Genomic DNA, 24,570 nt, shown 5'->3' with positions numbered 1-24,570 from the left:
CTTGAAGGCAGTTTGTTAGGAGGTGCAAAGGAGGAAGTGCCTGGTTTTATCCCAGAGGCCCAGGAAACCTTCAGGGGGTGGCGGTGGGGTGTTGGTGATGTTTGCTGCTGTTTCCAGGTGGGTGAGTGGGAAGGGTGGAGCAGGGCTTTCCAGAAAGGTCTGAAAAGCACGTAAAACAGTGAAGCACTGGGGCACGTTCAAGGGATACCAGCAAGTCTCGGGCTGTCAGAGAGCAGGGAAAGAAAGAGAAGCAGGGTTGAGAAATGGGTGGGGGCTAATGCGAGCCCTTTAGGCAATGCTTCGATTTTATCTGCTTAACACTAAAGAGTCTTGGAAGGAATTTGTTATTTCCTCAGCATGTTTTTTAAAAAATGGGTTGAAATGTTTTCTTATATCTCTGTTTTACTCTACAGTGTCCTTTAAATTGTTTTTTTTAATTGAAGGATAATTGCTTTACAGTATTGTGTTGGCCTCTGCCACACATCAGCATTCCTCTACAGTGTCTTTCCGAGAAGTCTGTGCTTCTGTTTCATGCAGGTCTGAGCTGGAGGGCCGCTTGTACAGTCCTGGCTGCGTCTTATCCAGTCTCCTCGACTTCTATGAAAAGTCCTTCAGGAACGTTACACTGCTGGGGTAGCAGTTGCCGAATGTGATAATGGTGGATTTCCACCAAAGAGTTTGCATTGTGACAGAAATGTTGCTTTTCCAAATTACTTTTTTTTTTTTTTTTTTTTGGCTGCATGGCACATGAGATCTTAGTTTCCCAACCAGGGATTTGAACCTATGCTCCCTGAAGTCGAAGTGGAAGTGTGGAGTCTTAACTACTGGATCACCGGGGAAGTCCCTTATTTTTAAAGCAATATAAAATTTGTCTCTTCCTTTAAGTTGGAGAACTCATGTGTGAGCTCTGGATGAGCATGTCGCCTGAGCAAACACAACAATAGTGACAAGGTGGCTTTTTCGAAGGCCAGCGATCGGTGTCGGGGGAAAGTCAGAGAAGTGGAACATTAGCTGTGTATCTCTAGGCACTTTGCAGACGTTCCGGGCAGAGGAAAGCTGATCAGGAGACCTGCATGGGGAGAGAGGCGTGTTATTTAATTAGCTTTACAATGGGCTGACTTGAAGGCACGTGGTGGTTTTAATAGAGGCAGATAGATGTCCTTTTCTGCAGGCCTAATTGTTGGGGAAAAGCAGGGTCTTTGTTCAGACACAGCATGAGGGCTCTGATCTCTTGGAGCCCAGGGCTGCCCTGCTTATAATTTTAGACAGAGCCATTCAGGGCTGCCCTGTAGAGAAAAGAAGAACAAGAACAGTATTGTGTGTGCAGGATCCATGCCCAAACCTCCCCAAAGTCACTAAGAAAAAAAAGAGAGAGTAAGTGAGAGGACCCAGCCTTGTGCATTTTAAAGTATTTCTTCGTCATTTGTTTGCTCTGGTTGTTGGAAAGGGCAGGGCTACACTTTAATCAGCTTGGAGCTGAGGTGGGATGACTTAACACTCTCAGAAATCCAATTAAGTCCACTTTCCCAGTGATACGGCGTTCATCTTGCCAAATGGAGCAGGCAACTCGCGAGGAGACTCTGTTGTGTTCCATGCTGCCAGCCTTTGCCGGCCAGATGCCAGGCACGGGCGGTGCGAGAATACAAATTTTGTAGCGGATGCCCCTAAATAACAGAGTCTGTGCTGCTGCTGACTGGTGGCATGAGGGGCAAGGTGGAATATCTTTCCTTAGGTTCAGCTGGTCAGCACAAGTGGTGACACAGCACACACAACACTTCATCTGAATTCCAGGAGGCAAGTCGGAGTTTGGGTGGGGGTTGGGGGGCGGCTTCGAGGGTCCAGAATTATGTAACTAAATCTGCATGAGTACAGCGCAGTTGGGCTTCCCCGATGGCTCAGTGGTAAAGAATTTGCCTGCCAGTGGAGGCTATGAAGGTTGATTCCTGAGTTAGGAAGATCCCCTGGAGTAGGAAATTGCAACCCACTCCATTGGGAAATCCCATTGTCCATGGGAAATCCCATGGACAGAGGAGCCTGGCGGGCTACAGTCCATGCGGTTGCAAAGAGTTAGGCATGACTGAGCAACTGAGCACGCAAACACGCATAGTCAGAGACAGAAGTCCAGGTTTACAGCACAAGTTGTTAGGAAACTTCTGGCTGTCAGAAAGAAGATGGGATAACACAAGAAAAGACTTCTGAGAAGTGAATGCAGTGGTATACTGGGCACTAGTTTGGGGAGAGCTCAAGCAGCAAGACACAGGGCATGACCTGAAGCGTGTGTATAAGATTCTGCTAACTTGGTGACCAACCCAAAAGCCAAATAGTGAGGCCATTTGCTTGGGATCTTATTTTGCTCAGTTTGTATGAAATCACTGAATGGGTATCAAACATACAACCTGGAGCAGGGAGAACCCAGGATTCCAAGGAGTTTACTTTAGAGGGTGTTTATTCCTCTCTGCATGGCTAGTATGTAACGTAGCTGCGACCATACATTTAGAACTCCCAGAATCATATTTCACATCTATGTAATGGCAGTCAACCTCCTTTCATCCAAAGGGGTTGGTGTCTGGATCTGTGTGATTTACATACTCAGACTTAAAATTATATTTATTTTAATACTATATCATGACTTTAATTCCTGGAGAAGGAAATGGCAACCCACTCCAGTATTCTTGCCTGGAAAATCCTATGGATGGAGGAGCCTGGTAGGCTACAGTCCATGGGGTCTCAAAGAGTCAGATGCAACTGAGCGACTTCACTTTCACTTTCACTTCTCATGACTTTGATGGGACCACTATGTCCCCATCTCTTGGATTAACTTCCATGAAAATTTTATGGTCACCAAATCCAAAGTCAACATCTTGATTTTTTAAGATGAATAATAGCAGCAAAATGTCGTTGGGTGCTTATTCTGTGGTAGATACAGTGCAAATGACTTGGCACAAATTCAAACTCTGTCAATGGGCACTGTGATCACCTGTTTTACAGGTGAAGAGACTGAGGCTAAGGCCAAGGGACTGAGAGCTGTAGAAAGGCCAAGCTGACACAAACTCTTGTCCACCTGAAGCCGAGCTTGTGCCCTTAACCACTCTACCCCATGTGTCTTCAGTTCTTTTAGAGATTAAATGCATTCCTTATAGTTAGAAAACCAAAGCCTGATAGCTAATTTGGCAAAAAAACTACAGGTCTTTGTATGGGATATATATATATATATATATATATATATTTTTTTTTTTTTAATGAAGACCATGTTTTTTCTTAAGTCTTTATTGAATTTGTTATAGCATTGCTTCTGGTTTATGTTTTATGCTTTGGTTTTTTGGGCGCGAGGCCATGTGGGTTGTTTGGAATTGTCCCTTACCTCCACACCTCAGCTCCATCACATTCAATTAAAAAAAAAAATACTCTCCTGGAGAGAAAATGTTTGCTCACTGAAACGGGAGTGTATGTGGATGCTAGGTCTTTCCTGGGTCTGGATTGGTGGTTGCCAGCCATCTGGTCTCTTTCAAGGCTGTGGAATTCCCTGAAAGAATAGTCCATAATCTTTTTGATTTTTCAAAATTCTGAACATTATTTAGAATTTTTAATTCCTGGAAAGGGACCTCTCCTGGGAACCTGCCACAAGAGAACCGGCCCGCCGGTTGCGCTTTCCTCCCACGTCCCCTGCCAGCTCCTCAACCAGCTGCACGCCCTCCTCCCTGCTCCCTCCCTCCTCCCTGCTCCCTCCCCCTCCCCAGCGGGTCCCTGGTGGCGCTTGCTTCCACCCAAAGCCTTTGTGTGATGAAGTCTTTCAAGATGGTTTCCCCGTCTGGGGAAAACACGTGTTTCTGATCAGTCTGGTGAAATACACTTCCATTAAGGAATAACTTCTCTGGTTTCCACTTTTCTTCCTTCTCCACCTTCCCTATCATCTCAGAGCCCCCAACACTTGAAAGTACTTCTCGGACCTGACTGATTAAATGGCGCCTTCTTGCACATCACACACACTGGCTTAGCCTCTCCCCTCTTCATCAAGGCAAAGGGAGAAGGGTTTTCATTGTACAGGAGCCAATCCAGATAGATGAGATGTGAGCCGGGTCTCTTCCACCTCATGCGTCATCACCAGGACCATCCGCTCCCTTCTGACTCCTTCACTCTGGGTGACGCAATGTGCCGAGTGAGCCCAGCTGGCTCTTTGTAAGTTAAATAGGCGTCGTCTCTTTGGCCCTGAAGAGCAGAGAATTAAAAGGGAGCTGTCATCCCAGAGAAGAGTTGACATATCCCTTCTTGAGGTGGTTTTTCAACTGTCAACTCTTATCAGTGGCATATTTGGTGCTCAGTACATTGTAAATGTGAATAATGACACTGGATACCCTAGATTTGTTTTTATGGATATATGGTCCTGTGTATTCATGAAACTCAGATTCTGTGCACGTGTTCTGGGGAACAGTACACATGCAAAAAGAGACTTTAAACAGCAAGGGACTTGAATTAGTGCTCTGCGTTCCACTTTCTCTGCTACCAGGTTCAGCATCAGCTAAGGGAAAGTGAAGTCACTCAGTCGTGTCCGACTCTTTGCGACCCCATGGGCAGTATCCTGCACCAGGCTCCTCCGTCCATGGGATTTTATAGGCAAGAGTACTGGAGTGGGTTGCCATTTCCTTCTCCAGGGAATCTTCCCGACCCAGGGATCGAATCCAGGTCTCCCACATTGTAGACAGACGCTTTACCATCTGAGCCACCAGGGAAGTCCATCAGCTAAGGGAGGGCTCGTATAAATTCATTATAACCCAGTGATGTGGTGAAGTGGAGGATGCTGAAGTGGAGAGAGGAGTAGATGCCTGAGTGAGATATTTATAGGTGACAGCTTCAAAGAATGTTCTATTTCCTGAGTAGTAAGATGTTCTCCATATAACACACTGCATTTTTTTCTGGGGCCAATTTTGTGTAATTAGCTTGGAGGAAGTGATATAAAATGATGTGTTCCTAATTCTCATGGCAGCTAAAAGGCAATGGTGGACCCCTAACCAAACCCATTTTTTCCTTGATTTCTATGGTTGAAAATCAGCCTGCTTTTCCTTGACAGCATAGTCATGACCCATCAGGAGACATAACTAATTTAGTGCAAGGAGGTGTCCTCAGCCATGGTCCAGCCAGCCAGAGAGGTCAGGTGTTCTCTCTGTGTCTTTATGCCACCTGCTAGGTGGTAACAGCTCAGTTGACTTTCCCTATCTTGTCCTTCCTCATCTCCTCCCAACACATCCCCTATAGAGGGTGCCTATAGTATGGTCAAACAATTTTTTAAAAATGCATTGTTTCTGGGGACCTGACAAATTATAGTAAATTTGAGAAGGTGAAGGGAATGACACTGGACTCCCTATGAAGTGTCTAGCTCTTCTTCCTCACAAAGATGGAGAAAATTGGGTTCATCTCATGTATTCTCTTAGCTGAGTAATGGATCCAGGGACTCTGAATCTTACCTTCATGATAATCAGTGAAATAAAAGATGCAACTTAAGTTCAGGAATTTCTGAAGACTGTTTCTGACAATATGAACAGTATGCTGTGTATAAGTTCAGACTGATGACGACAAAATGACTGGTTTGTTTTTGTGGTTAAGCCAAACGCCATTTATTTTTTCACAAACAACTATATCCATGAATAGGCCTATGAAAAATAAAGTGAATATGGTGACCTTAGCAATATTTTCCTTTAAGGGCATCAGAGGCAGGCGATGAGAACAGGAGAGTTAAACTTGATAAAGACCTTTTCAGTTAAAAAGAGTCACTTGTTTACCTCTTTGTCTTAATCATTGGGGAACTTTGGGTCTCACTTTAGACTGAAAAAAGAAGACCGATATTTGAGTTCAGAGATCGGTATTTGAAATTTTAGGAAGTTGTCCGTTAATTAAATAATCGGTGACATTTATTGAGCTGAGCACTGGTGGTGATGACCAACTAATTGCTGTCTTTAGGGAGTGTAGGAGGCAGATGTACATATTGAAATATTCCCTTGGGGTGTTCTGGGCACCAGAGGGCACCTTGTGGGGGTGGGGTGGAAAATTCTTTGCATAAAGAAAGTGCCCATGTCTGAGAAAGACTGAGAAATGCCTTCTGTGTTTGGTTTTCCTCTTGACCATCCACTGCATCTTCTGTGCAGCTTCCTCCTTTCTGGTCTGAATCCTTTTCCAGCTTGGACCACCATTGATTTCTTTGATTGTTATTCCTTGACTGTTGGCCACGCAGGTCAATGAAATCAACGCAGGCAAGGTACCAGATACAAGACCAGGCCTCAGTTTCATTTTGGAAACTTGGAGATTTAAGTCCCAGAATGACAAGGACATAGAAATGCTGTGACGGTGCTTTTCTGTGTTCCCCCTCGCCCATCCTCCCATTGTTGTCAGAAAGGTGCCCTCCCCTGCTTCCTCTGGTGGCATCTCCCCTTTTCCTCTTAGAGCTAGTCTTGTTCCACTGCCACCTGCTTCCTCTGCCTAACTTGCAGCATCGAGAACAGAATGAAGAAATTCTCCACCCTACCTCCTCTCCTTCATCTCTAGGGTGGTAAAGGTTAGTCCTTTGGGGCAATTGACTTGGCATTTCCCAATGAAAGGGGGAAAAGAAAAGGAAAGATGCCACAATAAAATTATCTTAATTTAAGGTTCAGACTACAACTGCAGAGAACATCTGTTTTGAAGCCTGGTATTGTCTTTGTAAGCCAAGAGAAAAGCAGGATGAGATCAGATGGGGGGTCCTTAGCCTTCCACCAGATGAAACTACCTGCAGTCTGGTTGGGGGGGCTCAGGATCCTGTTCTCCTGGGGTTCTGAGCTCCCCACCAGGAGCCTGGTTCTCTGCTCCAGCCATGATATCAAAGAACACTGATTCTTCCACCATTTTTGCACACGCCATTGTCCCTCTCCATCCTTCAGGGACCAATTTAGGACAGTTTACATTAGAATTCACACTTAAACTACAGGAACCCAGTGGCTCCAGGGTAGCCTGCATTCCGCATGACCCAGGCCCGGATGGGGCCAAAATTCCAAGACAGGTGCTCAGTTCATCTCAAGGAAAGGAACTGTGGTGTGGAGGGAACCTCAGATCCTGTAGCCTTGATTGGCAGCTCCTCACCACCTTCTGTGTGAGCAGAAGTCTGAGCTGCTGCGAGAGAAGTACGTGCTGTCTGAACTGGTGGATTTTCAAATGTCGCCTGGTCTGTGGATGAGGCCCATCCATCCCACATTGTTGGGGCTGCAGATGCAGCTGAATGGGTCGTAATTACAGCCTAAAGAAACGGCAGACAGCGATGAGCCAGCGATGAGCCAGCCCAGACCCTTTCTCTCCTTAAGCCCATGCCAAACTGTCTCCCGCAGGGAATGCTAGTGTGGTTACCCTGCAGTGTGCGTGCCCGAAGTCAACCCATCCAGGGCAGAGGAGACTGTTAGATTTCCAGAAATCGAGTCTGAGCATCTCTCTGTTCCTATGTATGCTGTATCCTGCTTCGTTTCTCAAGGGTGTCTGGGAACAGACCAAACCAAATGACAGTGAGTGACTTGCCCTGCAGTGTGGTATCTGTAAACCCAAGGAGACGCCCAAGCTGTGAAATGACAGTCTTTTCTCAACTGTTTGGCCTTGGGCAGAATGACTTATTCGCTCAGAGTCATTTTTTCCTCTGGAGATAGCAGGGCTGAACTTTATCTCTAAGAGAGTCCGTCTAACTATAACATGTGACAAAGCCAAGACCTAAGGTTTTGTCTGCAAAGAGGCACCGCAAGCATATTCTTTCTGAACCTGACATACAGCTTTGCCGTGACTTTTAAATACAAGTCTGCAGTTTCCTCTCCCAACCCAGGCAGTACCAGAATATCTGAAGGGAGGTCCAAGCTGGGCAGGTTCTGAGGGAGTGGGTTGGAGAGATTTTTAAAAATCAGATATGATCGTTCTCCTAATCTATCCATAAGACAGTTCGGGTAAATAGAGGGTCCACCTTACTCTGCAAGGGGGGTGGCCATGGAGAAGATAATTTTTTGTGATTTCTCCTACGTCCTACCATCTACGTGCGTGTATGTTCAGTAGCTCAGTTATGTCTGACTCTTTGAGACCCTGTGGACTGTAGCCTACCAGGCTCCTCTGGGCTGTCGCAGGCAAGAATACTGGAGCTGGTTGCCATTTCCTGCTCCACGGGGATCTTCCCTACCCAGGAATCGAACACACACCTCCTGCATTAGCAGGCAGATTCCTTACCACTGCGTGATCTGGGAAGCCCATCCCACTGTCTACTGGCTCTTAAAAGCAGTAACAGTGATTAAACTTTATTTGAGCTCTTTTTCCTGACCTGGACACTGTGCTAATTCTTTCCTGCATTATCTCACGTAAATCCTCCAAGCAACCTGGCTTTCAACAGGGAAGGACTAGGTTTGGGATTGTTTAAAGGACTTCTGTGGAGTAATTCAGCTCGTCAGTGGCTCAAGCTGGAATTTCAGTCTGAGTCTTATTCCAGAGTTTAGGCTCCTCAGGCTCCTCTTGGTTTTATCCTGGAGAACTTTCCCAGGGCAAACAGGCCCCAAGTCCTCCCATCTCCGCAGCCCGCGCTCTCCTCCCAGCTTCCCCCCTTACTTATCGGTCATTGTTTATTGTACCTTCTAAACAATAGTTAATGAGTCTGTATTACACGGTCAGGGGAGAGCCAGGGGTGATTTTTATTCCCTGAAACAGGGATGAGGTTGTGACACAAAAAGGTTAAGTGGCTTCGGTGAGGTCACAGAGCCAGCCTGCAGTCAGCGACAGCCCAGCTTGAGTCCCCCGCTTGGGTTCCTGAACTGACCCTAAGGCCTTTGGGCATCCAAGTTTAATTAAGAGAGTTCTTTTAATTTTCTCCAGTTTTCCATTTTATGGCAGCTTGATAACGGTAGATATGGAAGCCCCAGGCATCTTTCTCCCTGCAGGGTGCTTTTCAGTGACTCAACTTATCACAGAGAAACTACTTGCTTTAGAGTTAAGCTTTAGAAGCCTGTTTCTGTGTGTGACAGGGTGACTGTTGCCTTTTATTCTCAGAGAAAGACAACCACAAACGCAAAGCGGGAAGGTTGTTAATTGAAAACTTTTTTTTTTTTTCTTACATTTAAACCAGTAAATCGTCTGTGAGTCATAAACTTGCTCTGGATTAGCCGTTAGCGGTCTGGATGTTTTCGCACCTACCTTTAATAAAGTGTATTTTAGCTTACAACTCTGAGATTCTTCAGTTTTTGGTCAAGATGCGAGAAATAGACAATTTATTCCACTACACTTCTGGAGAGGGACAGTCTTCAGGATCTTCCAGGATTGTCTAAAATTAGGTGTATTTTTATATTTATTTTTTATTTGATACTGCAGTACAGTGGAGGGAGGAGGATAAAAGAGAAACTTTATGTGTTTTACATGCTCCATGTTTTTGAGGGAGTTCTTATAAAAAGTGACTGTTTTCTTGGTGTCATTAATGTCTGACTCCACACCCCTGCCCCTCAACGCCTGATGTCTGTTCTGAACCCTTCTGACATGATGTCTCTAGTCTGAGGAATTTCAGCGCTTGCTGGGTGTAATTCCCTAAGTCTTGGGAATGTTTGAAGATACAATTCTGTTTTCTCTCAGGTGTAGGAAGAACAGACTGCTGCATTACAAGCAAAAACAAAGTCATTCCTGGTTGATTTCTCTTGAGTACCTTAAAAAGCAGATAGGGTCTTGAAACAACCTGCCCAAGGGGCTGGAAGGCAAAGCTCAGCTGACCTTGTTTTATTAATGGGAAAACTGAGGCACTAATGAACCAGAGTGGACAGGAGTGCTGGGGAATAGATCTTATGATCAGCCAAGCCAAAGGTCAGACCTAGAGGCAGGTCTGCATTTGTTTAGCTCATTTTCACAAGCCCTAAGTATCAAACTCACTCAGCCTTTGTATTGAGAGGCTTTGGTGGCAAAGTAAAAGTCCCTAGTGACTAGGGAGGTGATAGTTCACTGCTTACTTACTTAGGTGTGTGCTCAGGCTTTTGTGTGTGTGTGTGTTTGACTCTTTGCATCCCCATGGAATGTAACCCTCCATGTTCCTCCTCTGTCCATTGTATTATCCTGGCAAGAATACTGGAGTGGGTTGCCATTTCCTCCCCCAGGAGATCTTCCCTACCCAGGGATTGAACCCATGTCTCCTGCGGCTCCTGCATAGACAGGCAAATTCTTTACCACCTGAGCCACCTGGGCAGCCTGATAGTTCACAATTCAGTGAATATTTATTGAGTGTCTACAATGTGTCAGGCACCATGCAAGGCACTGTTTTTTAGGATATAGTAAGATACAAAGTGGAGGGCATGGCAACCCACTCCAGTTTTCCTGCCTGGAGAATCCCCATGGACAGAGGAGCCAGGCAGGCTACAGTCCATGAGGTCGAAAAGAGTCAGACACAATTTGAGTGACTAAGCACAGCACACATGATACAAATATCATCTCAAGTCCATAGGAATATTTAGAAAAAAAAAATCTGCTTGTGTCCTACAGAGAATAAAGATTTCATTTATCGAAATTATCAGATTAACCATGAGCGATCATTGCAGGCCTGATTGGGTTCCTCAAATCCCAAATATGTAAAAAATACTATAACTCTGTCCATATTAAGTGCTCCTTGTCTTTAGGGAAGTTTCACCCAGATGGGAGGTTGGATGTATAACTTCTGCGAACATCATTATTCACAACTGGCCTCCTGCAGGGTAACTTTCCTACAGTCGTTGGTGGCCCCTGGCTATCTCCCAAACCCCATTCCCTGATTTGTACAGTCAAACCTTTCAAGCTTCTGTGCTTCAGGACTGGGTTACAAAGGATGACTGACAAGTTGAGCTGTCATCATTGAGGAACTGAAGGAATAAACTTCCCCCAATGCTGGAGTGGACAATGTTTTTGGATCTATCATAGGAGGCTCTTTGAATGTCTAATTTGCAGGGATGGGGGTGGTTAGCAGTGTTTAGGCTAGCCTGGAAAGAAAGCTGAGAAAAGGACTGAGGGAGAGAGACAGGACTTGCTCTGAGAAAGCTGCATTTGAAATAGAATACTCACACCTGGATTAAAAAAAAATGCCAGCATTTCCTTAACATAACATTGATAAAACAAAATTCCCCAAAGCAACTCCTGATTTGCACAGTTCTTTTTGCTGATGTATTCACAGTGGGTAAGGCAGGATTGGTTCAAGATCTCTTTCTTGGCTGCTCATTTGAATGTGCAAATACACAATTCATTCATGCGCTGTTTTCCCCAGCTTTTCCCAGGATCCGATGGGTCTGTTCTTGTCATCTGGGGGCCAGTGCTGTTTTCTCATACCTTTTGGAAACACAGCTGGATGACAACAATCCTTCGTCTATCAGGCTTACCCCCGTACAAATACTTTACAGAGTCACTAGAAGACGAGCATAACCTGAAGTTTGAACCAGGAGCCGGAGATTTCAGATTTATCTTCTCTTTCTGGCTCCTTCCCTCCCTGGCTGTGGGAAACCTGTAAATTACTATACTTCAAGAGGACAAAACTGGAGTTAGATGAGGTAAGCAGGTGTGTTAAGACTTATCAGAGGCTGAGGTTACAGTTATAACCATGTGGTGGGAGTTCAACATATGCTTAGAAATCAGGAAACAGGATTAAAAATAGCTTCCTCTGAGGTTGTTCAGAGAGATTTCTGTTTACTCTTTTAGTTCATCAAAGATAGGTATCAATGCCTGGCTCCCGATATCTGTACCTGTGTCTAGGTGTGCACCTCTGGGTCTACTGCTTGATTTGTTAATTAGGACCAACTCTCTCCGTTTATAACCAGTGCCCCAGTGGCAAACTATTAATTATGCAGGGGTCATGTTAGCGTATCCTAAGTGTCTCGGCTTCCCAAATGGAAAAGGGGGCTGAAACTGTGATTCTGTCATGGCTGTGAATGATATACTCCAGAAATTTCAAACCACAGAGCTGTGCATCATGTTTTAGACAGTGGCAATAGGAGGGTCGTCAGGTTTATCTAGCAGAGGAGAATTTGTGAAAGAAAAGACAAAACTTTGGCCAATGGTGATATAATTAGAGGAAGAGAACCACTGCTGTAGGGAAACTGGAAGTTCAAGGAAGCCCAGGACTGGATTCCAGTTTGGGGCCCCGGTTCTTGACTTTACTAATACTATACTATAGAAGTCGTTGGGCCTTTGTTTTGGGGTCTCCAGGAGGCAGCCTTGGGCTCCATCCGTACCAGTGGCAGCTAGATTCTTATCAAGGGCAGCTCACTTCTTAATTGATTTCTTAACGATGACGCGGGTGGGCTCTGGGAAAATCGAAGGCTCCTCCAGCAATACAGCACCGATCCCTGAGTCACTAAGCGGCCGGAGTCCAGCATTCCCAGAGCCCTTTGAGGACACTGGCTCGGAGCCCCTTGCTCGCACGCACGCCCCTCCAGCCACTGCCTCACGTCCTGTGTGTCAGTCTTTGTGAATGAATGATGGACACGCACTTGGAAAACTATGCCGCTCCCGGGAGGGGGCGGGAGCGGGTGACCAAGTCCTCAAGAATGCGTGGAGAATCAGATGGACTTTCCCAAACTGCCGGGGTGGCCCGGGCACTAGCCAGCCCGCTCGCTCCGGGCTCTTCTCCCCCAAGTAGGGGGCTTCGTGGCCCGCCGGCTCTGCGCGCGGCTCCCAGGCGACCCGGCTGCAGGGCGCGAGGAGCCGAGGGCGCGGTGGGCGTGGAGGGCCCCGAGCTCCGCCCCGCTTCCTTTCGGTTTGGGCCGTGGCCGGCGATTGGCCGAGGGTCCCGGGCCCCGCCTCCCGGCCGCGCCCGCCTCTCGTCGCCCCGCCCCTCGTCGCCCCGCCCTTGAGTCCCCCCGACACCCCCCTCCCGCCCGGCAGAGATCCTGGGGGTGGGGGCCGGGCGCACAGACCCACGGCCCGGGCCCGGCGCCGCGAGCTACGCCCCAAAGAGGAGGGGAGAGCGCGCGGGCGAGGGAGGGAGTCGGCTCTGGAGAGCGAGGGCGAGCGCAGGCGGCTGCCCGCGGAGAGGAGGGAGCCGGGCGCGGACGAGGAGGGAGCCGGCGGGGCGCAGGCGAGGCGGGGGCGCAGGCGAGGCGGGGACCCGGCGCGCGCGCACTTTCCCGCAAAGTGCCAACTACCCCGGAGAGAGTTCCGGGCGCTCACCTTCTGGGCGCGGGACAAAGTCAGCGGAAATTTGAGATTTTAAAGAAGAAGGTCCGATTTCCCCGTCCCCTTTCCCCTGTTACTCATTCCCATTAAAAAGAAAAACAAGAATAACAGCAAACTCGCTCTAGCCCCGTCTGTCCCCCCTCCCCACTCCTGGCACCATGAAGGCGGCCGTCGATCTCAAACCGACTCTCACCATCATCAAGACGGAAAAAGTGGATATGGAGCTTTTCCCCTCCCCGGGTGAGTGGTGACTGCCGAGGCCCCCCAACCCCAGCCCTCGGCCTCTGGCCTGGGTCCCCTCCACTTCTCCCCCTGTGATCTTCCCTTCCAGTCAAGTGGTGCGTTTCTGCCCCAGCTGCTAAGCAGGCGATGCTGGTGGCAGCTGGAAAGATGTAGACAGGAGGAAGAGCTGGACTGTTGGTGGCCCGATACCTTTGTTGGGGGTGGTGGTGGTGGTATTTATTTTCACAGCTGTGTTTTTGTGAGTAGTGGGAAAAAGCTTTTAGAATGTCCAGCACCCCCATTCCTGTTTTCTTATTTTTCCAAATGAGCGGGAACCCTCTGGCCTTACTCCTTAACGTTAGTGAGGGTGGACACTGCCGCCTAGGACATCATCCTCTGACCCTGCCGACATCGCCCAGAGTTGGAGCTAGATGGAGAGCCCTGGGGAGTAAGAGCCCAAAGGGTGTCTAACTGGCTGGCCTTCAAGCACATTTTCAAATGTCCTGCCTTCGTGAGCTCGCCTGTCACATGTTTTTTTGCTGTCTAGTGTCTCTTTTCGGGGTTGAGGGTATGGAGGACGCAGAGCTGAAATGATCATCTTAACTAGGGGAAACATCCCCATTCTGTTTATGCAGGTTACTTCATCCATCTTTCTAATCTGCCATTAATTTTTCCCTTGCTACCTAAGATCTGTGGGAAAACCTCCCAACACCAAATGTGATTTTGGGTCTTTGGTTGGTGTGTTATCCAGCTCTTGGATTTGCAGAAGGGGATAGGAAAGAAATTTCAGTTTGTCTTAGACACAGTTTTTGGTGCTGAGCAGTTTAATGGACTCTGGCACTCTAGAATTTCTGGAATAAAGCAGTTTGAGAAGAAAAGATGCTTTCTTTCAGGATAGGAACTGCCAGCTGTCCTTAAGAGCTTCATGATTTTGGAGGTAAAAGTATATAGAAAGATGTAAAGGGACAAGCTGATGCTTTTGGAAAATAATTAATCGCAGTAACAGGCAGCTGTTGTATCTGATGATCAATAAGTTCAGCCAGTGGGGTGGTTAACAGTTCTTTTGCCTCCACCGTAATTAGTTGCTTATTTTAACCCTTTCTTAATCTGTTTAAACTTTCAACACAAGCCAGGCTGAATTTTGTTATTTGAAGATCTTTCAGAGACCTTAATGAAGACACAGCAGTGGGTGGTGATTTCTCTTAGACCCCCTAACACTCAAGCCCAGGGTTTCTGGGTTGCTCCCTGGGAGGTACAGAAAGACTAAGACTGTTGTCACAGAGATGCTGAGATGAACTAGAACCTTGGAGACATTTCAGGCACAGAGAGCTACAGTTTAGAAATGATGCTGGTGTGATGGTGGCCTTGGGGGCTGGGGGGTGGGTGTTGTTAAAGAAGCCAGAATAAATTCTCTTAGTCCCAATTGATGCTAACCATTTATAGAGGAAGTGAAAGGAGAATTCCCAGTAAAGACCGATCTCAACTAATGCCTCCTTTTCTTAAGTATGGCTTGTTTATATGTGTTTATGGGGAAGAGACAGATTTGGTTGTCTGGGAAATAGCGTGTGGATCTGTCAGTTCAGAAACCTACAGTGGATTTGGTGTGCTGGGAAGGAAAAAGGGCCCCCTAGCAACACATGTTTTAGATCACAGTAAACAGCGGAAGCATTTTGGGGGAGTGTTTTAGTAAATATTAGAGGTTTTAAGTAGATGATGCTGTTCTGTTGGTTATTGATAAAAATAAATCCTGAGCAAGTAACTATTCTTAGCTTTCCCATCTGTAAGATGGGGACAGTGAGGCCTAATGCTGCAGTCATCACCATTATAATAACCAAATTTACAGTGTCCTTCCCTCACCATTATAATAACCAAATTTACAGTGTCCTTCCTTTGCAAAATGGTTTACATGCCTCTGATCTGATTTTGTCAACAGCCTTCAGTACAACAAAATTTCAGCTGATCAAAGAAATTGGAAAGTCTTCAGCCATTCATTGTAATGAGATTTGATTTCTGGTGCTATCTTGGGAAAACTAAATAGAGAATCTTGAAAGTACAGAGCAAATATAATATCTAAGTTTGAGGTCGTTTTTTTTCGGGAGGGTTAGTAGCATATATGTGACTGTTATACTCATAGCTCAGAAAGGGAAATAGAGGCACAGAGAAGGTAGGTTACTTACCTAAGAATGTCTGGTGAGCCAGCAGCTCAAGTGCAATATATCCCTGTTTCTACCTTCTCAGTGTACAGTTGCCTTGAGTAATACTGCAAGTTGCTTCTGTAAAGCTTGGCAGAGAAACTTCAGTTGAGACTTGAACTTGCAGGTGCAGGGGTGCAGGAAGCACTGGCCAGGGCTGCTGGCTTTTGTTGGTGGGAAAAGACACTCACTGGCAACGTGGGGATTTGCTTTGCCTATAAGACCATACAGGACATTTTAAAAGTTTAACGTCTCATAGCATGTCTACAGCTGTGACTTAAAAGTTTGCCAGAATGATTCTTTGGCTTTTTTAGTTTCTTACGTGTGGAGACAACTATTGGGGGGAACTGAACTGGTTTCATTAATTAGACAAGCTATCACCTCTGCAACCTCCCCTGCCCCCCGCAAATGTATGAGAGCTGGAGAGAGAGGCAGGAGGGAGGTGGGTGTCCCAGCAGGAGCCCAGGGTTATTTGCCAATCTCAGTGGCTAGAGTCTGATCAAGAACTTTTATTCACTTTTATTCTGGATTGAGGCCTCATTGGAGTTTTGACAGCTTTTAGGGCCAAATGAACATATACTTGGAAATAACATTGGTGTTGAACTTCCTTTGTAAGTGTAAAGTTGCATATATCACTTTGATTGTAATACATGATTGCCAGGTTCTCGGAGTTTAAATGGGTTAAAACAAATGCGACCACAGAGAGTCTGTGGCGTTCTCACCTGGTGTGGAGTTTGCTGAGAAGGGGTGGAGGCTGGGTGCCAAAGCAAATACATCCCAGCCGCTTAATTTTTTCTCTCCTTTCCCACTTCACCTTCTTGGTGAGGTGAGCAGTAATGCTCAGTGAAGAGCAGGAACTCTGATTCTGAATGTTTGGTCTTTTACAAGATTGAAAGCATCAGCCCCCTTCCAACCCTGGAAAAGGCTGTCCATCCCTCTGACCTGTATTGCCTTAGGAGACAGGAGGAAGCTCCGTCTTCTCCCAGCACCTTCGGTCAGTCTTTGTAACTTCAACTATGCAGACAAAAAATGCAGAGCTGCCGCGCTGTAGGATCACTCTTTCACCATGTTTCCAGACCCCCACGGACCATTCTCCTTTCCGAGCAGGGTCTCTGGAGCCAGCCCGTCTAATTTTGAATCTCGGTTGTGCCACTTACTAGTTTTGTGACTTTGAACAAATCTCTCTGTGTTCCAGCTCCTGCAGCTGTCGGATGAGCATGGTTACCGTTCTGCCTCATAGGGTTGGTGGAAATATTACTGTATGCATATCTTTAAACAGTGCTGATCTGTAATAACAGCACAGAATGACCTTGGTGACTGAAGAATTGTGTGGGTGGAGGGGGGGTAGCTTGAAGTGTTTTATAGGGGTTACAGCCATCTTACGTACCTCCCCTAATCTCTTAGTTGAGAGGGAAAGAAGAGTGAGGTTAGAGAGGACCTTTTCACCTGCCTCACTGAGATCTCACACTCTAGTCTGTGTCCCCGACAGCAAACTCAGTGAACCAGGGGACGCTCAGAGGCTCAGGGCATCTCTGGAGCTTGATTGTCAGTTACAGGCTCAGAGACTCAGTTACTGTGGGTGATGGAGGTTGTCAGTGCTGCCTGGGAGCAGAGGCCAGGGCACATTTGTAGGGTTGATGGAAATGCAGAGATTTTCAGTTATGCAGGGTTGAGAAAAGCATCATGTCCAGTTATTATAAAGTATCTCACATCTTATTTATTTATTTGGTTGGCAGAGCTTGCATTCCTGGCATTTTTGGTTGGTTTGTATTGCTGTTTTGTTTTGTTTTTTTTTGTCTCTGTAACTTTTTTTCTTTCTTAAAGAGACCAGACCACCCTGTAGGGGGATCACCTCCTCCTAGGAGACAGACCAGCCTGAGATCTACCCTACCAGAGCTCAGCTTGCTCTGGGCTCCATCAAACTCTGTGCAGAACCGAGAGCTGGTTAGCGTAGGTCAGGATATTCCAGGAAAGCCAGGCTCCCTATTGCAAAGAGCACAGATAACTCTGTGACAGCGACAGAGTAATTACAGTCGTTGCTGGTTTGCAGAATTAATCACCCAGGGCTGTGGTGGCATTCCCTGAGTTTAATGAAGGTAGATTCCTGCCATTCCCAAGTTGTAGGGGGTATTTCTGAAACATGTATTGAACCTGCGTTTTGAACCAGGGTCTTTCCCACGTCACACCCCGACTCCGGGGTAGGGGACGTATTATCATATCCCTTGTTTAGATGTGGAGGAGGATATTCCAAGATATGCATAATTTCCTCAAAGCTCAAGGTTAGAAATTTACAAATTGATAAGCCTTGCGGAGCATTTTATACATTAGGTAAAACACCATGTTATTCACAGAAAACCAGGGAATTAAAAGAGGCCGCACTTGCGGGGGCGGGGGCGGTGCTTTGGGAGTTCAGGGGGGCAAGGTTTCCCGGTCACCCTGCATGGCTCCTCTGAGTTAGGGGGCAAGGGCCTGTCTGTCCTGTGAACTCCCTCCAGGGCCAGCAGTCCAGGTGAGTTGCTTTAAGAAGATGGGTAAAGATTCCAGTAACGCTTGCCTGAGATCACCAAGCAGAGAACCAGGCTTCTTTTTTTTTTTTCCAGTGCTTTCCAGATGGAGTTCCTTTTCTCACAGGTGAGGACGGGATTGTGTTTACTTCCAAGGTTGCATCCTTCCTGGAGCTTCCCCATTCGGCCTGTTTTACCTCTTTCATCATGGATGCAGCTCTGCATGGATCTCACTCACAAACAGAGAGACGAGAGACATAGATCAGTAACTAGCTTGTTTTCTTAGTTACAGATGTAATTTAATTTTTCTTCTTGTAAGGAGGTCAGAGGTACCTGCGTTTGTTGTCTGTGCAGCAAATACATTTTACTTTTTTTTCTGCCTAAAGTGTAGCGTTTTCAAGCCCATGTCATGGGTCAGGGCATGCTGTTTTTGTTGTTCAGTTGCTAAGTTGTGTCTGACTCTTTGCAACCCCAGGGATTGCAGCATACCAGGCTTCCGTGCCCTCCACTGTCTCCCAGAGTTTGCACAAACTCATGTCCATCGAGTGGATGACGCTATGTAACCATCTCATTCTCTACCACCCCTTTCCCTTTTACCTTTAATCTTGGGTGTATTCTGGTACAAGGAGGAAAGTTGAGCCACAGGATGCTACGTGAGACCTGCTTACCCTGCACAGCCCACAGCTCAGAGGGAAACCAACAGACGCCCTGGAAGCTTATCCATGGGTGAGGTCTTGGTTCCTCAGTTACTGCCTTATAGGGAGCATTTTCTCCATAGAGTACCCCTGGGCTCCCACAGTTATCACAGAGAGCAGTTTGTCCCCATGTTTTTTATCTGGCTGCTCTAGAATGAAAAATTGATCCCCTTGCTCAGACGGAATCTCTGATGGGATTTACCACCCTATTCACAGCATTCTGGGCATCCCTGGTGGCTCAGGGGTAAAGAATCCGCCTGCCAGTGCGGGAGAAGCAGGTTCAATCCCTGATCTGGGAAGATGCCCTAGAGAAGGAAATGGCAACCCCCTCTAGTATTCTTGCCTGGAGAATCCCATGGACAGAAGAGCCTGGGGAGCTCTTCTCAGTTCATGGGGTTGCCAAGAGTCGGACATGACTTAGCGATTAAAACAACTCTCAGCATTCTTGGGTTTTTTGCTTACAGCTATTAAGCTCTTCTTAACTCAGGGTTCGGAATGTCAAGACAGTCCCCCAGTCTGTCTTGCTTCTTTGTCATGTATCTACAGCTCCATTTTGCTGGAGTTGGGTTGAAGAGATCTTTTTCCAGAACTTTAGTACACGTTTTTCAAGTTGCAGAAACAGCCTATTTCTACTTGGCCACTTCTCTGAAGCCCTGTGCCTATCTGTGTTACTGTTTTCTTTTTAATTGTGTAGTTTATAGTCTCCATGCAGATACAGAAAGAAATTGGCCTGTAGGGTAGGTTACAGCAGATCCAATTTCATTGGCAGGGAGCCATGCTTACAGAAACACTCAAAATATTGCTGTTTGAGCCATAAGTGTTTATTGATTATTTGGCCAGGTTCTTTATATTTCCCATGTTCTTTCCAGTTTCTGCTGCTTGGGACCAGGCTTGTCACTGGGCACTGGAAAGGTGGCTTCTTACTGCCCATCAGCTGGTCTCCATTGTCCTTTTTCTGTAGCGATTCATTCTGTCTCTGAGAACTGTAAGACACTGGCCCGGATGGTGCTTTAAGACCCAGTGCAGCATCGGAAAGTTGTAGGCTGTTGGACTTCAGATCTTGATGGTGTGTGCTTAAAATTTGCCATCCAAACTGGGACACTTTTCAGAGTATAAGGGTTGTTTAGGGATTATACCAGAATGAGAGGTAAACGTAGAGTAGGACTCTCCCCGGAAACCGGTGCACACCCCATAGACACTGATTTTGGACAATAGTATTTTTATGATATCTGCTCTAAGTTGCTAATTTTAGGGTTTTAGGCCATCCAGAGTAAGTTAAAAGGACAAGAGTCAGAGTTTGAAGAAATTCAAGTTCTGTGTGGTTTCCCCCAACCGTGAGTTATATTTTTAAATGTGTTTTTGACACAATATTTCTCAGAGCCTGGGAAACAACTAAAAATCAACCTCAAACGCGTTCGATCTAAGCATTTGAAACCTCTTGGTAGGTTTGGGGAGCTCTGCTGAGCTGTTGATTTCTGCTTTGCACGGTTCTGCAGAGGAACTGTAAGCTTTAAGCATGTAGGGTGTGTGTGTGTGAAAATGAACTTCTGAGTAGGGGGAAATGCCAATATTTCCCCCTGTTTATTTCATTTACACAGGTGAAGACAATGACATTTTTTTGTGTAATGTTTATCCGAGATGAGAAGTTTTACATTGGGATCAAAAGGGGCACACACATACAAAAAAGTATGTGGTGGTTTTTTTTTTGGTACCATTAACAGGGGTAAAAACAAAGGGTAAAAATGTAAGCCCTTCATTTTTTAGGATGGGAGGAAAGGAATTGGTGCATTTAACCATAGTATCTCTTCTCTAAAAAAAGAAGAGAGGTGAGGGAGAAAAGAGTAAGAAATTATGAAAGGAGTAATGAAAGAATGAAAGGAAATAGCATAAAAAAATTAAAGGATTTAAGTGATATTTTATAGACTTTTGGGAAAACTCCCATGTGGACCAAACATGGCGCTTGGGTAGGAATTCTGGTCCGAGTGGCTGGGTGGGTAGTCTTGGATCTGCTGTTTCCACTCTGTCTGTGTCATCTTTTCTGAATACTTTATATCCTGCACAAGTCAGGGCAACCCAGATGGAACAGTCCCTGTGCTCCAGGTGCTTTCATGGCCAATAGTGCAAGAGGATCATTACTTGAACTTGTAGAAGTACGTGGGGGTCGGTGATTGTTTATATTTTCTGTCTGTTGGGCAACACTTCTAGGCTAGAGTAATTTCCTGGGTCAGCTTCAGGGAGAACATGGGTATTTCAAAAGCATTTGAAAGAGGAGCTAAAAACATGGAGAGGATTATTTTAAATAGAGTAGTGTGGGGAGAATGCTGAAAGTTTGGAGTAAAAGAAAGGCTTACATAAATATGAAGAATACCTTGATTGTAGAAAGAGAAGAGAGAAGTGTCACTCAGGAGCCGCGCAAGAACCTTTTGCATCTCAGGATGAATTTTGGCTTTGAAAATAGGGAGATTTTAAGAAAAGAGCAGTGTTATTAAAAAGGCTTATGAGAGAGCTGTTGTCTTTTTTTTTTTTTTTGGTAGCATTACTTCCTACTCATACTGTTAGTTGTTAAAACCTCTATATCAGTTTATCAGAATAAGCGTTAAACCTCAGAGAAGATGACAGAATCAATCAGGTACATATTTTCAAGGTTCAAATGGAAAATAAGAATCTAGGTCAGGCCAAGGGTTCCTAACCCTGGTGAGTGTTTGTAGATACATGGTTTTTGAAGTGTGTATTTAGAAACTCCTACTATGTGCTGGTATTATACATGCACTCAGTTAAAGATATTTTTGTGCAATTACAGTTTTGTACTTGGATAATCACCATGATTATCCATGAGAGTGTGTGATTGAGTCTGATGTTCAAATACCTTTCAGAAAATCCACTGCAGGGAATTTTCTGTGGGAAAGTTTCCATGTGTTGACTTCTATACTTTTAGTATTAATTTTTCTTTCTCCTATCTATTTGAGGTTCCCTGCCTAGGGTTTTTTTGTTTGTTTGTTTGTGTTATACATTATGCATTGGTTATCTTATGTCATTACAATGCTAATTAAATGCCTGGAATGCAATGAGGATTTATGAATGATAAAGGGAGACCTCTCAGCCTCCTAGGATTACATTTTGTGTTCTAACTAAGTCACATGTCCACTCTGGGGGACCCATCACTGCCTGGAGAGCCAGGAAGCCTGGATTCTAGCTAGGGTTTTGCAACCATTTGTCTATATGGCCTTGAGCAAGTAATTTCCTTTCTCTGGACCTCAGACTCTTCATTGGTGAAATAAAACTCAATGGAGAAGACGACCTGTAGGGTTTCTCTTAACCCAGATAGTTTATGACTCTAAATGGTGTTTGAAATAACTCAGGCTGTGAGAGAGCATGAAATGTCATTCAAGAGGTGAGCAAAAACGGGGATATTTTCCTCTGGATCCCCAGATTCTGTTAATCACAGTTCCGTCCTTGAGATGAGTTTGAATACATCTGCAAAGATTACCGTTCACCGAGAGAGGCATTGGGGGTTGTCCCAGGCCTTGCTTACAGTTGAAGAAACGCATGTCTGGGGTGATGCTGGACCAGGCATGACGCCTCCCTCTTGGTCCCCATTCATGAAACAGCTTCCTATTTCCATCAACCTTTGCTACCGCTGCAGCGGGAAGCAGCTCCAGTCTGGCGGGTGTGGGGTGGGGGTGTGGTCTGCTCTGGAGGAAGGTGGGTCCTCTGCAGGTCCATGGTCCCAACTGCATCCCCAGGGCTAACTGAGACTGTGAACTGAGCCAGAGCTGCTTTATCTCGGCTGCCCTTCTCAGAGCACTGCTCTGGGCATAAACAGTCGCCTCCTGCAGCAGGAACGCGTTCTGTTCAAAGCCACTCCGGTGAGGCCCCAGTCTCCAGTTTGTACCCAGGAGGGGCCTGGTCCCTGGCTGCTGGGTGCTCAGGGGTGGGGGTCTGGCCTTCCTACAGTGCTGGCTGCCTGGGGATCCCAGCTGCTCTGGTTTCCCCAGGTCCAGGAAGCTGCGAGTATGTGCTGGGGTGTGGTGAGCGTAGGCTGCTGGCCTTTCAATGGCAGTGGAGGAATGGCGCCTGTATATAGCTGTTATCTGAAAATCAAGTTCTTGATGTTATTGCTGCATTTTGGGCCTGATCCAGGTGCCCTTTTCTTTCAGGAGCAGGGACCTTAGATCAGCGTGCAAGTTTGGGGGAAAAACTGATAAGAGGGCAGAGTTGATCCATGTGTACTTGTGTAGGCATCTCTCATCTCGTTTTTATCTATTTCTTTTTTTCTTTTCTGTTAGTTGTTGGATGCCAGCTTACTAATGTGCCAAGAATCTCATTCTTTTATGGCATCTCTAATAGCTGAGTATTATTCCTGTCTCCTAGATGAAGCATCTGTGAGGCTAAACAATGTGCCCACAGCCATACAGTGGGTGAGTGGAGTTTAGATTTAAGCCCAGCTGGAGTTCATGCGAGAGGTCACCCTTCTCAAAAATATTTGGGTGTTTGTTTACTTTGGGGAGATACTAAGGTCTGTTTGTGCATATTATTTACTATTTCACTTCTTCCTTGGTCCTGATCCCATAGCATTTTGCAGTTTGACACGTGACTTCACCCTCTTTGAGGTTCAGGTCATCCCTGGAGTTACCATTGTGTTGCAAGTGGGGAAACTGATGCCCATTTGTGATGGCAGGTTTCTTTCCCAAGGTGACTTGGTGAGTAAGGGGCACAGTCCAAACCCCTTGACATTTCCATTTGGCCACATGCATTTTAAATCTTTTCTTGAATCGATGAGAACATGATATAATAATATTCACATTACTGCTACGGCTGCTAAAGATTAGCTGGAGGTAGAGATGTTAAGAGAACATTCTCTGCTCTTTTGCTAGAGAAATTTCATCGTGTATTTTCTATGTGCTTAGTGGATCGCCTGTCCATAGTCGGCTAATTACTGAGCTTTGAGTAGGTGGCACAGATTACTGTCTTGGGATCTGGAAAATTTGCCCAGGTTTCCATGATGCAAACACTGGACAAACTAAGTAGGATGGTAGGTTAGTTAGTTCTTTCTCAAGAAGTTAAAAAACAAAGGGTGAGTTACCTCACAGACTTCTAGACAAATATGCAATTCTCCTCTAGGGGTAGTCTGAACCTTGGACTTTGAGAAATACACTTTTTTTTTTTTTAGCCTAAGGAGTTGGGAAAGAATTTCTGTCCAACCTCTGTTTCGCTAGGTTGAAATATATGCACAATTGCTTTGGTCTTCTAAGCCTCAGTTTACCCTTTTTAGCAAATTAGGTCCATTTTAATGACGGGCATGAATTTCAGGTAGCCAGAGGAACACTTCAAGATAAAAAATAAAAAATAACACTTTCCCACAACACACAGTAGGAGAGGCAAAGAACTGTGCCAAAGAGACGTACAAGATTTACATTTTCCATTTTCTTCCACATTAGTTTCTACTTGGGACAGGGTCATTTGTTCTGGCACTAGGTATATATACACTTGGAGTTGACTGAAGTTATATTAGATTGTCCCCTTAAAGCAAAGTGTTGTTCCTTAGCAAGAAAAATAAGTGATCTCCCTCTCCCTGTTTTGGTCATTCTGGAAGCCAGAGCATTCCAAGACCAGATACTACGCGGGGAAAATAGCCCCTTGGCATGTTGCTGTTTCCTTGGGAGTGAGTTTAATCCTGAATGGCCAGCTGGCCAGGGTTTGAGGCAGGGTCTGGATTCTCAGGGACGAGGAGCGGGCAATGGGTGTAGAGCCTGGTATACCTGATTGTAGGAAACAGTAGGGTTATTTGGCATTTTTGAACTTGGGTGC

The 24,570-nt window shown here is 45.8% G+C and overlaps 1 protein-coding gene across 4 annotated transcripts in view; it reads left to right on the top strand.

Moving 5' to 3' along the window:
* Positions 1-24,570, top strand: part of ETS1 (ETS proto-oncogene 1, transcription factor) — a 142,447-nt gene that overhangs the window by 54,735 nt on the left and 63,142 nt on the right. The window contains exon 1 of one of the 4 annotated variants that reach the window (XM_069565463.1): positions 12,820-13,389. The exons of the other annotated variants lie outside the window; for them this stretch is intronic. Within the exon in view, the coding sequence (XP_069421564.1) occupies positions 13,308-13,389 (82 nt within the window). The 5' untranslated portion in view covers positions 12,820-13,307. Of the gene's footprint in view, positions 1-12,819; positions 13,390-24,570 lie in introns of those variants that run through there. 4 annotated transcript variants of the gene reach the window in all.

The sequence above is a fragment of the Ovis canadensis genome, chromosome 21 (assembly GCF_042477335.2).
Source record: "Ovis canadensis isolate MfBH-ARS-UI-01 breed Bighorn chromosome 21, ARS-UI_OviCan_v2, whole genome shotgun sequence".
NCBI classification, from domain to species: domain Eukaryota; kingdom Metazoa; phylum Chordata; class Mammalia; order Artiodactyla; family Bovidae; genus Ovis; species Ovis canadensis.
This window is presented reverse-complemented; position numbering and strand designations above follow the sequence as displayed.